The following is a 15,520-nucleotide window of genomic DNA, read 5'->3' on the forward strand; positions in this document are numbered from 1 at the left end:
AGTCAAAACATACCTATTCCCAATTTCCATGCAGGGTGCATCTCAGGGCAAGTTTTTTGCAGACAGGAAGGTCTCATATGAGAAGTGAAGCAGGAAACAGTGTCTTGCTGCACTAACTCTTCTGGCTATGACTGGAAAAATACAAAGGAAACTACATCCAGTCCGTCAGCAAGGCAGTAACATGATATGTGTGGTAAGGAAATCAGACGGCAAATGGAGGATGATTGCTCAGGTAGGGCATACTCCACATTACATCCTGCTCCTGTATTTTCATGTCTGCCACTTAAACAGAAAAGATAAGTTGCTAAGTCACAACCAGAGGAGTTCTTATATACCAAAATGTTCAAGGCTGGACTTAAGAATACATGTTGCAGCAGACCATATGGGACTGAAGGGGTCAACTCTGCAACAAGAAAGATAGGTAGGTTAGTTAAAGATAAATGAGGACCCTTGGACTAGGCCAGTAATGATGTTAAATACATTGGTTTCCTCACCTCTATCAGTAACAGGATTATGACAAGTACCTTTGCCTCCTATTTTCCAGCAAAGGCACCTGTGAAAAAGATGTGGGCTAAGTGCATCTTTCAGGTAGGACAAATCAATATGCTGTAATAACAGCTCTGACGAATGCAATATATAGGAATCAGAGCAACTGCTTTTTGTTTAGTTCTTAAAAGCAGCAAATCAGATCTGTTTTTACTTTTTGACTTCTCTCAGCCTGGACTGCAAGTATAGATTAAGTGGAATTTTATCTTCCAACAAACTTATTTTGCAGTTTCTCAGCACCATCCCTAGTGCAGGCTACAGTGCTTGGTATGCAAATACTGGTTAAACATGTTTGTTTAAAAGAAACTTTACCCCTTCAGTATACCAAGGTAACTCAGAATGTGTCAGAATTGGTGTGTTTCTCTAATTGTCTATGTCAGTGTGTATAAAATAGCCTTAAACACATCTTTCTCCCTTAGTTATGAGTAACACACATTCCCTTTTAAAATATTCAGGTTTGCCACCTTTGGATCCATGATCACATTACAGCAGTTGAAACAATGCACATGCTCTTAGACCACAGCAAATGCAAGCCAATACAGAGGAGGCTCCTTTTTGTCAGCCAAGTAAAATCTCATGTGTAGTTAACATTATTTTACAGTCTTTTGGGGAAGGGTCTACATTTGATAGTTCAGATGCAAAACATGTTGAAAGGTAAGAAAATCTTCTTGCGCCCTCATGGCCTGCTATAAAGACAGATGCAAAGGCACAGATCTGATTCTGCCTCTTACAGGCACCAGCTCCTCTTCAGTTCTTGAACAGCTATGACTGGAATCCTGTGAGGAGTTGATAGTTTATCTGTATCTCTGCTGTTTACCAGCTCCCTTCCAAAGCTGAGGACAGGGAGTAAGCCACACAGCTACAAGCTCAGTGGCCAGTTAAAGTTTACACAGCATTCCTATTTTACAAAGAGAACTCCGAGCTGGGTTTGCTTTCAGCAGTCAGCTGATCTAAATAACACACTCCTATCTCTGACAGGGAGGCCACCAAGGCAAGGGCTAGAGACAAAGGGTTTGTCAAGGGGAAAGTGGTCAGGATACCGCTGAAGTGACCAATTACAGGCAGAAAGCTCAGCAGCCACAAGAATGTCCATTAGTGGTGCAGGGGAAAGAGTCAGCATGTGTCCAACTGAGCAGAATCCTCCATGCATGACTAAGTTCTAGTTCCAATCCTGGGTCAGATGCACTTCTGGATTCTTGGGATAAGCCCACAGAGCCAATATGGGAACTTAAATAAGCTGCTTCAGGCTGCAATCTCCTGTAATAAAACTGCGGTGCACAGAGCAGAATTCACAAGGTTCAGGCTGCCTAACTGCACAAGAAGCTCCAAGTTTGCTTATGTTGATGACGCAAAAGCATTCAACATGTCACAAGTAATTTACCAGTTTACACCGAGATACTGAAGAGAAACAGATGTAAGACTAAGGATTAAAATGTCTGTTAACTACTGGGAAAGGACTGCGGATGGAGCCCAAAGGGTTTCAGAAAGAATCAAGTAGATCAGTCTGAGGTTTTGAGGAGATACTTCGAGTAGATACTGGTATCTTCTCCAGTACACGCAACATGCAAAGCATTTAACCCAAGACAGATTTTTCAGAGGGCTAAAGAGCTGGCAGACTAATTATCCTGGTCAAATAGCTATGAAAAAGTGTAATTCCTAGAATATCAAGAGACCAGAACTACATTTTAGTTTCATTTTTAAGACTGCAAGCTTTTCAGGGTAGTAACCATCTAATTAAATTTTGCATAACACAGGCCTTGTTGTCACCTCTTGCATTAGAACAGCTCACTAGCTTCCTATCTGCCTGCCCCAAAGGGACAGGCACTGGTGAAGCAAGGATTGTCAGGAGCAGGAACATCCTCCTCAAGTGTCATGTTTTGCCACCCCTTCTTAACCAAGAGTTCTGAGAACACCGCAAGGTGCTCTAGCAATTCTTCCTAGGGTAACCTGCAGTACTGTGCAGTATTGCTGGGGTAATCCGCACTATCTGTGACAGAGGCTACTGCAGAAGGCCCTGATCCAGTCCAGCATGGTAGCACAAACCTGCCGTCAGTGGTAGCTGTGCTCTGAACACAGGTGGTTGAGGTGCAGGCAGATGCTTTATCTTGCCAGCTCATCCAGAGGCAGCGACCTTCAGTACAGGGGCAGGGCGGACAGCTGGGAGCGGCGACGTCAAACCAGACCAGCAAGATTCATCAGGGGTTCTGTGTCAAAGACCAGTTCTTCATTTTGCTTCCCCTGGAATTTGTCAGCCTTAGACAGCTGTCTCAGTGCTGGGAAGAGCCCACCCTCATGGGATATTAAAGCTGATGTCATGGAAATGTATTCAGGTATTGGGAGCAATTCCGGGTACTTTGGTTACTGGCATGTTCCATTTGCATCAGAACTGTCTCTGCGGATGTGTGTGGGCATATTCAAAACAGGTCTTCTTGTAGCCAGATAAAGATGTAATATCCTTAATTTTCCAGGCTGACCTAATAGAGCCAAACTCTGCCTTCAGACTAACATGTAACTATTACAGACTAATGTGCTGCACTCACAGACTGCACTGAATTTATGCATAGCCACTGCTGCTCACAGCAGTGTTTCCATAGCAGATGACAAAGCAGCCTGCAACTACATGAGCAGCACTTCCACCAAGGCAGAGCAACCACCACCGCAGTCCAATTCCCCTGCACATTTCCAGTAATACCATGGAAACATTTCTGGCACCTTCATGATCTTTCATTTCATTGCTTGAGCCACGTGGCAGTAGAACTGAGATCCCATTACAAGAGTCTGACAATTTTGTAAAGGGTTATCGGGCATTCCCAGGGAAGACTTTAACCACAGGCCTCTGTAAGTACTTTTTATTATGCTTTGGAAATTCTCATTAGTCATGTGATCAAGACATGTGATCAAGACAGTTTTCTTAGTGCAAAGTGCTTTGCTGCCTGTTGAACCAATGTGTGAGCTGTTAGTGAAAGCAGGAAGTTATTTACCAGTCAGCCAGGACCACCTTAAACACACATCTTTACTGCTACCCACTTTGCCTTATCGTCTGTATTTGAAGATTCATATCCATCTTCCTGCATCAAGCCCTCATTTATCACAGGCATGCATTACAAACCCACCACTCCTCTAGCTGTTGCACGCACACCAAGCCTCTCTCAGATTACAGCTCATCTTTTAACTATCCAAAACATCACCCATTTTGGCTGAAAATCCACTTTGACTCTCCCTTCTGGCCAACTCCATCTTCTCCAGTTCTACAGCTCCTTTTCTGCTCCTTTTCACTTCTGCTTGCAAGGAAGATGATAGCAGGAGGTGTGGTGGTCCTTCAGGTCAAACTCATCATGGCCTTCTCTGAGAAGCAAACAAACTGCAGTGAGCAGAAAATACCCAGGCATGGCACCCATCCAAAGACACAAGGTACCTCCCAGCACCCCTACTAGAAACCTATCCCAAGGACGGGCTGAGAGGATCTCACTGGCTGCCACATGCACTGACAGCTTGATTGCATGTAATAGAAACCTCTGAGGTGCTTTGTGGAGAACCAGAAAGCTCTGCTCATCCTTAGCTATCAGAATGGGAAGTGGCAGGAGGCCTCTCCATCTCTTTTCCTTTTAAAGAGATTCATATTGCTCATTTTCAGCACTACTGCTGTGACTCCTGGATGTATTAGCAACTCCCACAACAAGAGCAAACATGAGAGTCTGCTCCATAAAATCTGAAAAAATAACTGTTGTGGCTAAATTGCGCTATGCTGGCAGTTGTCTAAACCCTGCCTGCTTTTCAGCATGGTTAAGACACCATCTCTCATTTTCAGTGTGCAACTGATGCACTTGCTCTCCTGCAAGTCTGCTGATTCTCCTTTTATCAGTACTTCCTGTATAAGCTGGTTTTATGTTTGTTTTTGATTTTTAAGCATCTAGTTTTGCCATGTTTCCTTACACTTTAATACATTCTTCCCCACTCCGTTCCCATCTCTCTTTAAAACCCTTGGAAATGACAGAACACACGTAAGAGCATCTTTTCCCTCTCTCAGCCAGATCCTCACCATGCTGCAGTCTAGATGTCTACCAGCTCTAACCTGACAACCCAGTCGACTCCAATGCTTTTGAGGCCTGACAAAAAGAAGCCACAGCTGTTGAACAGCTGTTTATCCAAGGGAGTTAACATCCAAAACTAGACATACAATTTTTTGTCAGAAATCAAATTACATATGTTTAAGAACCAAGACTGAGATGGGACTAAGGGCAAGAACCAAGACTAAGATGGGACTGAGGGCATAAGGTTCTTCCATACACATTTCAGCAACCATTTTTATATGGTTTAAGACTGCATGGTGTCAACCGAAGAAAAGCCTCAGGAATTTATACTATCTGACCTTACCTCCTGTGAGAATCCAGCCCAGATCATTTACTATGTTGCATGAACAAGCTCCAGACTTGCTGGACAATGGTTTCACTCATCCTGTCCTCGCAGTGCAGCACGTGAGCTGCCCGGAGGCCACGCAGACAATGTGCCCACACATGCACCGCAGCAGCACAGGAGGAGCATTTCTGCCCAGAGCCAGCTTAGCCCCTACAGCAAGGGCCACGACTCATCTCATATATGATCGCCTTTAAGGAACAGCAGTCGGCTCACTGTGGGATTCCCCACACTGCCCTGAACACAGACAGGTGCCTAAGCTTGGTCTGGGAGGCAGGTCCCAGACCAAGAAGAGTGGGAATTACCGAAAGCACCGCTGGCAGTAGAGGTCCCCGTCACAGCCGTGGCAGCGCAAAGCGGCATCTTCATTGCAGATACAGCACCAGGGTAACTCCTCATCGCTGTCGTCTGAGCTGGGAAGCGCCACAGCGACCGAAGCCTGGCTCTACCTCAGGAGTAAAACAGAAATGCAGAATTCAAAGGAGACATACGCGACTTCCATTACCATATGTGGTGGCCACAGTGACATGTACAGTCCAAGACCGTACGTTCTCTGCTAAAGTCTGAGAGATGAACTGGCCTGGAGCCCAAGGTTAAGCTGCAAATGTATGGGTCTGCACCCACTTGCATGTGCTCATGAATCTATATCATCAGGACAGTTAACAGCTAATCATCCACATTCAGTGTCTTATCTAGAACAGCATAAACCAATGTTGTCTGCCCTGTGTTAAAGGCTGCAGCCCAGGTCACCTGGCACTCAGTGCAGCTATACCCAGAGAGAGGCAATCCCTGCTACAAGAGCAAGTGCTCGAGCAGTTTTGCTGAAAAGCTGAGAAGGAAAGGCAGCAATGGTAGGAGTCTATCATTTTCTCATGTTAAAAACACAAAACAGAGACAAAGGAAAGGAAATGACTTCCCAAAACCCCCTATGACAGATCTGTACCTGAAGCTGGCCTGAAAAGTTCTTCCAAAATGATGATCTAAAAATCTATCCATAAAGTCCTCCTTATCTCCTTCTGCTTTACAGAAAGCCTTTACTGAAATGAACAGTCATACGCACACTGGGAAGCAGTGCCAGAACACTGGCAAAAGCAGCCTCCTAACACAACAGAGACAGGGCTAACATCTACATCAGTGATGTCAAGGGTGCAAAGTGACATACCTATGAGATGGATGTTTTTTCAATCGCACTTACAATTAAATAATTTCTTCCACAGGGACAGGCCTGTCAGCTGTCTGTGAATCACAGGTCCATTTAATTCTTGTGATCTACATTAGAGAAGGTGTATGCATTTCCATAACAGGCTGGAATCCACTCTTAGCATATGATATCTTGTTACTAATGCCTCCCTTTGACGTTATAAGAGAACACAGGCACTTGATTACTATCTAGAAATTCTATTCTGCACCTGCCAAAAGCACTGGCAACCCTCCCACTCACCCTAGGTCAGGCCCTATGGTACTAAACTGTGCCTTCTTGGGTTTAATCATACCGGTGAGTTAAAAATCCCTTCTCTCACATCCACCTCACCAGACCTATGCTGATCAACTTCACTGTCCCATGCAGAGGAAAGCCAGTCTGAAAGGAACTGGATTCTAGTCCTAGAATCCTGGAAGGATTCTGGATTCTAAAGGGATTCCAGCAAATCGCTTTAAAAGTACAAGATGATTCACATCTGGGCTCAGTGCTGGTCAGACTTGCAGAAGCAGCTGAGATGTTTGCCCTCTCTGCTCATCTGCCTGGGGAAGCTGGCTCGTTGTTTCTTTCTGAACCCAGGCTAGGGATACAGCCGACTTTTTCTGCAGAGCTGTACTCTCCTGGGACCCTGGAACATGTCACTTTGAAGAGATCCTGGCCAGCTCACTGACCTTTTGCTTTGCTTTTTTAGGTAGGTTCTGTTGCAGGGATCCTGGCTGGGTCTTCTCATCTGGAGGAATATTGAAGCCACTTGCTTCATCCAAGGCTGCTTCCTCTGTAAGCTGGTAACAAAGAAAAGCAAGAAATTGGTGGTTTCACTTTTGGGAGCCTCTGGAAGTCTCTAAACTTCTTTCCCTTCTCTTAGTCCCCATGCAATAATTGGAGAAGTTCAAATATGCTTATGTGGTGTAGACAGATGCAAGCTAAATGCCTACACCTGGGAGATGGTGTGTGCACTGAGAACCATCAGCCTGGTACCAGGAAGCCTCAGCTAATATACCCTGCCTTGCAGTGCAGCTGTCAGCAGACCTTTAACATCATGCTAATCACCCTGGTGTGGTTTGACACCAGACAAGAATACAGGCAGGGCAAGCTCCTATCTCCCTTCAAAACAAACCACATTTCAGAGAGAAATCTAGGCATAAGCTGTGCAAAAAGTGTCTCATCGTAAATGTTCCAGCTCACTGGGAGGTGAAACAAGCAGCAAAGAAGCACCAGCAGGTTTGGGATAGGGTCAGAGAACAGAAACAGACCAGAAGAAACACCAAGTATGAATGAGAACACGAGTAGGTCAAACTAGTCGTAAAGTCTTGTCTTTCCTGTGGCTGAATGGACGCATGGTAATTAGCACTGGAAAAGCACTGAGGGAAAGACATGACTGCCCAGGGACAGAGATACATCCTTTGCATGCTCATTAGAGATCATAAATAAATAAATAAATAAATAGAAGGGGGAATGATTAAGAGGAAGGAAAACAAGGGTACAGTGGCCACTTCTGACCTGTTTCAGCACTCTCCGAATGACCTCCTCTTCATCCACTTCCTCATCACTGTCAGGAAGATTATAGTTTTCCAAAGTAACTGCAGAAATAACAGGCAGAGGATCTCGTGACCGACACTCACACCTTGTGCCCATTCGTGTTCTAGAAACCATCCTCCATGCGGTGAGTTCCATAGAGACTGGCACTCTGGCACAGACACACAGCTCCTTTTCAGACTCTTCAAAAGAGGCACTACTGTTTGCTTGTTTTTAGTGTAAGAAGGGGGAGGGAAAAAAGAGCTTTGTTTTTAAAGACTTTTATTACCCTCATGAGAGCATGCTAGAATTATCGGAAAGAAAAGATGTAAAACAAAGGAGTCTGCCCTTACAGCTCCAGTCTGGAGTCCCAAATAGGACCAAACTGTACAATTTTACACCCACAGCAAAGTCTCAGCTTGCTTTCTGCAGAATTTATAGGAATTAAGTGGATCTAGACTCTCAAAAGAGAAGAAAAAATTGTTTATCACAAACTCAGTTACCTCTCTTGGCACTCCACTATAACCCACCTTTCTCTGGGTCTTGGCCTCTAAGTGCTGCCAATCTCTTGGCAACTTGTAGGATCTTCTCTTGCCTAGTGTTCTCTTCCCGCAGTTCAGAAGCAGCCTCTGCCAGAAGTTTATTCTTCTCTTCTTCTAGCTGCTTTAGATCCAGACTTGCAGGGCAAACCCCACCTTCGCTTTCCCGACTGAGATCATTCAACGTTTGCCTGTTAGCAGCTGAACAAACACACAGAACATGCTGATGACTCAGTAGCAGCCTTCCCAAGGCTCAGACAATACCACTAAAGCAATGGCATGGGAGCACCTTGTTGCTCCCAATTAATTGGGTTAATGATGGGAGAAGACATGCCAGAGCTGAATCCACATGCTACTTATAGAGAAGACAGTGAGCCAGGTTGCACTTTAGAATGAGATTGCAGAAGACAATGGTATCCCCGATGTCTTGTAAAAAGGGGGAAAAGGAAGGGGGGAAGGGGGAAAAAGGGGAAAAAAAACACCTTCCAGGCAGAGACAGTGAGACTCAGTGTGGAGCTGGGTGGCTCTGCTAGGTCAGTTTGGATGTTATGAAGCGAAGATAAGGACAAACTGACACCTAACTCAACTATGAACTAGTTACGGAAGCGTGTGCTCTCCTCTCACTACAACACACATAATAGCAGATAGAAACAGTTCACTAGAAGACAAAATAGATACCTTGGGGCTGGACTCCTGGAGTGTAACGTTCATCAATAGCAATTTCTTCAGCCAGCTGAGTTAACAGGTCATCTGTCTGCTGGGTGAGGTTTCTGGTATCAGGGGGTTGGTGCACCTGAGAAACAAGCGCAAGGGAGAAGGGAGAAGGCAAATGAGAAGAAAGGGACACAATCCCACTAAAGCAAAACAAAACAAAAAAATGCAAAGATCATCCTGGCTGGGAACAAGATAAAAAGATGCAGTCACTCATCTTGGGAGATCAGCTCTGGTATCTGGTGTGGGGCTTCATTACCAGAGGTGTTGAATGTCCATGACTAACTGCAGCTACATAAACAAGGGGCAATGAATGTGCAGGATTAGATAACTGCTGGGTCCCAACCCCAGCTGCTACCATCTCCAAGGCAAATAAAGTGCCATTCTCAGCACTGCCTGACGAGCACGACGATCTCCACTACAACATGAGAAAAGCTGGGAGAGCAGGACAGCTGAAAAAGGAGAGCAAGGAAAGAACTTCGCAGGAACAAAATCATTCACACACTCTTGAAGGCACAGATCCAACCTGTTCCTCTATAATATAGGCCAGTCACTTAATCTCTGTGCTTCCACTTCTGGATGTAATTTTGGAAAATTAACAGGATTTTGTTTGGCAGTAGGAAATGTAGGATACAACTAGAAGGCAGGGCTGATAAATCCAAACACAGATGAACAGATTTGAATTAAAAAGAGAAAGACAATCAGGTCAGTTAGGAATACACATTGGTTGAGGAGAAAATACATAGCATCGATTGTTGGAAACAAACATGCCAACTACAGCTGATTTAAACATAAAACCACAGATCGTATCTTCTACTGCAGCAGTGTACTGCTGCTCATTTGCTTCAAGAGAATAATCACACAAACTGGAAGCAGAGGGATTTCTGAAGGGAAGCACTTGAAAACAAAAAAGGTGAAGGAGGAGGAAGGGAGATCACACTTCAGAAATCCCTGGGGACACCACGGCTGCCATGCCAGCTCCAATTACACTGCCAGCCAAAGGGCTGAGGGACCTTACTGCTCTGGGAGCCTGGGAAGGGGGGACTCTCCCTTGCAGCACAGCCAAACGGTCCTCCATTTCCTGCGTGGATGGAACAGGTCCCCGGTAGCCTTCCTTCAGCGCAGCCAGCCTCGCTTCGATCTCGGCCTCAGAAGGGATGGACTCTGCATTTCAGACCAACAAGGGAAAATACGTTATTCTGTTACTGAAAACATTTTTTTTTCTGTTAAAATTGTATTTCTCAGAATTGCATTCTGAGAATCATGGCCCAGACATGTAAGCAAGAACCTCCATCAGCCCCTGATCTGAATGGAGTTCTGTTGCAGAGAGCAGCAGACAACCCTAGGTAAAGGCTACCCTGGCCTCCCCCGAGTCATTGCCTCCTACACCATTACCTCCCCTACCTCTGATAACCACTTTGTAGCATGTCTTTCCCTTTCAGTATAATGTGCCATTTTTTTTTAAATAGTTTGTTCTACTGCAGGCACCATGAACGTATCCCAGAACATGCAGAGATGTGTGGTCTAGGGTGAAAGTCCCGATTTTCTCTTCTCTGTGAGGTGAAAGCAGTCAGAGTATTACAGAGACTGGCACTGCTGTGGCAGAAAGTAACCCACAGGAAACCTTCTGCAAAATGGATTGTCCAAAGCTCCCCATTTTACTCACCTCCCACTGTGCTTGACATGGGATTTTTTTTTTTGCTCGAAACAATAGAAAAAAATCAGAAGATAATTTCACAGGTAAAATACTACCCCAAAACTGAGAGGCAATTTCAAGAGAAACCCCAAGGAAAACAAAGAAATCATAGCATTAATCTAAAACCACTGCAGAATCTAGCTATTGTGTTAGCAGGACAGTTTATCCATCTGATTGTCTGAAAAGACAGGTTCTGAAAGACCATCACTTCCCTCTTCCCTCCAGCTCCTTATTTCCCAGTTAACAGTGCTCTGACCCTGGCAAATGTCAGAGTTCTTTGAAACTCACTGGGTTTCCTTTCTTCCCTGAGTCTCTCCAGTCTCTCTGCAATAGCTCTATCCTTTTTTGAAAGTCCTTCGTATCCAGAGCCTGCTTGACATGGTTTCACAGCTGCCTTCTGCTGCCCTTTTGGCTGGTTTTGCTTAGCCTCAAAAGCTGCTACGCGCCTGTGAAAAGGATAGAAAAAGACATGACATTGCTGAGAACATAGGTTTCAATAATGATACAGGAAGACAGTCTCTGTGATCCCTACCCACTATTTGAAGACAGACAGTATAGGACAGCACAGAGAGCTCATTCCTGTACCACGTTCCACTACATGGGCAGGATGTAAAGAAAGGAGGAGAAAAGAAGTAAAGAAAATGAGCAAGGAAAGGCACAGCCTATTACAACAGCCCACAGCACCATTTCTGAGGAGAGAGGCAGTATTTCAGCACCAGACTCCTGTTTCCAAGACAGCCAAAGTAGGTCCCAGATGAACATAACCAGGTGGCTGTTCAGCAACCTACTCAAAAGTAAAAGCAAAAAACAAAACCAAAAGAAAACAAACAACCCCTTCCACACATCAAACCAAACCAGCCCTCTAGGGAACAAAAGCTCCAACCTTAATCTAATTCTGAACAAGCAAACACCCACCTTGCAAGAAACAGTTTTGATGGTCCCTATGAGGGAAAGAGGAGAGAAGGCCTGAAAGACACCTTAGGCAGAAGCCAAAGGGATCTCTGGTGGGTGCAACTCACCTTTTGTAGTTCTCTGGTGGTGACCATTTTGCTGAACTGCTCTGAGATCCCTCTCTGGAAGGCAAAAATAATGCTCTCTCTGAACTCATGTCCTGGCAGTGTTTCAAGCATCTATTCTTTCAAACAAGAAAAATTAGCATACATGTCTCTGAACCTCATGGCATAGTCTTTTCATAACCTCATTAATATAGAGAGTGATCACCTTAGGAGATGTGTTAGATGATGTAGCTGCCTAGGACAGCATGGGACCTCATTTCTAGTCCCTTGTTTCTATTGCTTCACATCTGGACCAAATTCATTTGATTTAATATACTCATCAGTGTTCCAGGAGAAAGGAGGGTGAATCACCCTTGCCTCCCTCAGCTTGCATCTCCCAGTCCAGAGAGCAGCTAGCAGCTAGCTAAGACTCCCAGTGAATTTAGCTACAATACAGCAGAGCATTCTGAAAGGAGTTATGTCATGCAACAAACACAGAATTATATAATGCACAACCCAAACTCTACATGAAGTGCTATAAACATGGTTATATAAACACCAGTATCCTAGTGACATCTTCTAGGCCGCTTGAACACTGTACACCCCAAACACCTTGTGTAACTCTAGGCTCTGTCTTGCCATGTTCAGGTTAAACAGCTAACTATCCTTGTAAGTTATGCACACTTATGTATGGTTAACATATCTTATCATTCCTAGAAGTCCAAACACATTTGCACTCTGCTGTATAATTACAAATAAAGAGTACTTTTTTTTTTTTTTTGTGCTAGACTGCTTTCCTACTCAACCTTTTCAGTTCTGAAAGCTGTTTTGCACGGAAAGTATCCATACAGGCAGCTTACAGCACTGTAAACCAGTGGCTTATCTATCTGCTCTCCAGTAACTGTCTTCTGTAACTCTACAGTACTGACATTAAACAGATGAGAAAAAAAATAAAAGAAAGAGAAAAAAAGGCAGACTTATTTTCTGAACATTATTGGAGTTGTAACGAGCAATCAGAAGTTTTCCAAATTGATTTTGAGCTTGTATTTTCATCTTATGCTACTCCAAAAGCACTGGCTTATATTTAAATAACTGCAGAACCAAAACATTCCCCACTTGTTGGTGAAAATTCCTTGCTAAACGGGAAAAGTGGAGAAGTCAAACGCAAGAGAAGGGACAGAATACACAAGAGAGAGTTCTGGTGTAAACTGCGCTCTTGTGTTACCTGTGTATGACGATACAAGCTGCTACTGAATTACTTTTTTTTTTTTTTTTTTTTTTGTTTTCAACAGCTGACCTCCAGGTTATGTTTGTGAAAATATATATATTTTTATTTTAAAAGCAAATCAGTTATACACTACAAAATGTAGGTCTCCAGACTACACACAGCAGAGAGCTCTCAGTGATGAGGAGCTGGGGCACCGTTTGCCTACAGAGGTAACGGTCAGAACATCTTGTTGCCTGGCTGTTCAATTCTTGCACAACGGAGACGACGCCAGGGCTCTCAGAAGGGTGCACCTTTCTGGGTACAATCACTGAAGGGCTTTGTCTGGTCCCATCTGGCAAGGATACCCACAGGCATCCGTGGTCCACATGTGAAGATTTAAACCTGCCTTGTTCACCATGGACAACCACCCCCCACACACTAACGTGTTCTGACTGAACAGCCCATGAGCTTAGCTTGAAACTCCAAGGTACAGATCGGGTGCACACACAAGTGCAGACCCGACTCTCATGAGAAACCTGCCACATCATGACACTGGCACCCAAAACGAGGACTCAAAGCGGGCCTGTCCTGCGTGAAGACAGTATCCCCTCTTACCCGCTGAGGCTCCCATGGCACTGCTTGCACACCTTCTGCGGCGCGTTTCCGCAGCGGGGAACGACGGCGCTGAAGCGGAGGCAGCCAGCGCAGAACGCCCGCCCGCAGCTCCGACACCCGCACTGCGGAGACACAAGGGACAGGCAGAACAGGGCTTCACCCCCCGCCACCACGTTCCTCCCCGCGAGTGTACGGGGAGCAGCAGCCTTGCCACAGGGAAGCAGATTCCCAGGATGGCTATGTTGCTAGTTGCTGCTGCAGATATAAATTCCCCAAGTCTTCCTGTTGGAATCGGAGATACCAGGTCATCCCACTGCAAAATAAAGGGTCTTTCCCCTGAGACACCCAACACATATCGGATTAGACGGATGACAAACCCCTCGTTTGTTTACTCGTTTAGCAGTGAGCTTTACAGAGCCGCAGCGGCGCTGGGCGCCACACGAGCCCGGCAAACGAGCAAGGAAGGCGCCGCTCCCGGTCGGGCGGCTCCCCGTTCCCGAGCCCGGGCAGGGGGCGCGGGGCTGGCCGGGCTCGCCCGGGGCCACCCGGCCGGACTTGCCTCCTTCTTGAAGAGCGTGAACCTGGAGGCGCAGCCGTAGCACCTGCCCTCCATGGCGGCACCAGCCGCAGCCCCTCTCCCCGGCGGCCGCGATGGCGCCCGGGCCGGCCGCGCGGCGCATTGTGGTGCTCGTAGTGTGGCGGCGGCGGGGAGGCCTCCGCTGCCCGGCAGGCAGCGCGCGGGAAGGCGGGCCCGGCACGGAGCGGCGCGGAACCATTTATATTCTACCCATAAATCTAACTTATACTCTATAGCAAGCTCTCTATAGCAACAGCAAGGCAATTAAAGAAATTTAACTCAATTGCTTAGTGAGGCTGCAGCAGAATTTGTCATAGGGGCCTGATAAATCGCGGTGAGAAAGGATTTAACTGCGTCTTTTACAGAGACGAGGGGAGCAGACTCACCCCGTGTGCATTCACCTCCTGGTGACCGCCAGGCGGGGCCCGGCTCCCGTGCCAGGGCCGCACCACGAGCGGGTTCTTCACCCTTTCCTCTTGCACGCGCCTGAAGGAAGATTTAGATTATCGAATCCTCTACGCTGTCTTGGCCCATAATGTTTTAAACTCGTTTGGATGTAGGAGAGTTTAAACAGTCTTTGGTTCAAACTCCTTCTCAACAAAACTCAGCTGTTGCATTGTATGTTCTCTGCTCCAAAAGCCATAAGGTTTTGGCTGAAAAGGCTGTATTCATCTTTGACTTGATACAAAACTGTACCTAAGCATGTTGGTCTTGTTTTTGATGATCTTGGGACTTGATCCCTATAATGCAATGCACTGATAAGTAAATCTGGCCTTAAAATGTTCAAATTGATTCAAAATGTGATTGTATGTCTGCTCAGTCCCCTAGGCTGCAATGTTTCTCCTTGCAGTTCAATGTGATAAAAAGGGCAGATGACAGTAGCTGAAATTGGAAACTGAGTTTCAGTAGTTCTGCTGTAACAGCAGGCTCATTTACTTCTTCCAGATGATGAATCAATTGTACTACCACCATGCCAAAAACTACTTTATTTTCTTCCAGGCCTGGGGGCTTCCAGTCATTTAGTCATGCAAGTGAATGTTGGCTCAACCACAGTTATTTACTTATGTAAGAGAAATATGTTTTAAACTAAACAAAGACTGACCAACAAGTAATAGTTTTCTGCTTCTGTAGTGCTTTATTTCAAGTTGCCTCCCCTCCCCTCCTCTCTTCCCACCCCAAAAACAAAAAAGCAGTAATTAACAAATCTGTTTTGGTTTTTACAGGTTAAAAAAGTGTACCCTAGAAGGTGCTGACTTGCCACCCTGATAATAACCTGGACAATTCCCTGTTCCATATGCACCAATTCCAGGAAGTGGCTGTGTTTATCACAGTTCTGTCTTCACCTGGGGTGAAGGTAGCACCTGTTTTGGTTCATGTGTATGTATGTATATATATGTAAATATGTGTGTGTGTGAATAAGATATATTAATTACTGCTAGATATCTCTAAAGTTAGATTTTTACATTTTAGCTTGCAGCTGTATTTTAAATGAATGCTGAACATCTATT

The 15,520-nt window shown here is 45.3% G+C and overlaps 1 protein-coding gene across 1 annotated transcript; it reads right to left on the bottom strand.

The window, feature by feature from the left end:
- Nucleotides 1–3,380: 3,380 nt before the first annotated feature.
- On the bottom strand, nucleotides 3,381–14,048 carry ZFYVE19 (zinc finger FYVE-type containing 19). The gene is made up of 11 exons (XM_088520500.1): nucleotides 13,995–14,048; nucleotides 13,436–13,557; nucleotides 11,638–11,691; nucleotides 10,907–11,064; nucleotides 9,941–10,086; nucleotides 8,890–9,004; nucleotides 8,203–8,412; nucleotides 7,658–7,737; nucleotides 6,829–6,939; nucleotides 5,265–5,404; nucleotides 3,381–3,891 (listed from the first exon to the last, which is right to left on the bottom strand). The coding sequence occupies exons 1-11, from the start codon at nucleotides 14,046–14,048 to the stop codon at nucleotides 3,819–3,821; spliced, it is 1,263 nt and encodes a 420-aa protein (XP_088376626.1). The 3' UTR covers nucleotides 3,381–3,818.
- Nucleotides 14,049–15,520: the final 1,472 nt, after the last annotated feature.

This window comes from Tinamus guttatus, unplaced genomic scaffold (assembly GCF_059628265.1).
Source record: "Tinamus guttatus ecotype Peru unplaced genomic scaffold, ASM5962826v1 Tinamus_guttatus_pri_ptg000089l, whole genome shotgun sequence".
Taxonomy (NCBI): Eukaryota; Metazoa; Chordata; class Aves; order Tinamiformes; family Tinamidae; genus Tinamus; species Tinamus guttatus.

Bases quoted from the DNA above. Each gene is read 5' to 3' on its own strand.
- ZFYVE19 (XM_088520500.1), bottom strand. From the start codon at position 14,048: ATGGAGGGCAGGTGCTACGGCTGCGCCTCCAGGTTCACGCTCTTCAAG. The intron at 11,065-11,637 runs GTGAGTTGCACC...TCCTTTTCACAG, and splicing joins CCACCAGAGAACTACAAAAG to GCGCGTAGCAGCTTTTGAGG. The intron at 6,940-7,657 runs GTCAGAAGTGGC...CTTTGTTACCAG, and splicing joins TTCGGAGAGTGCTGAAACAG to CTTACAGAGGAAGCAGCCTT.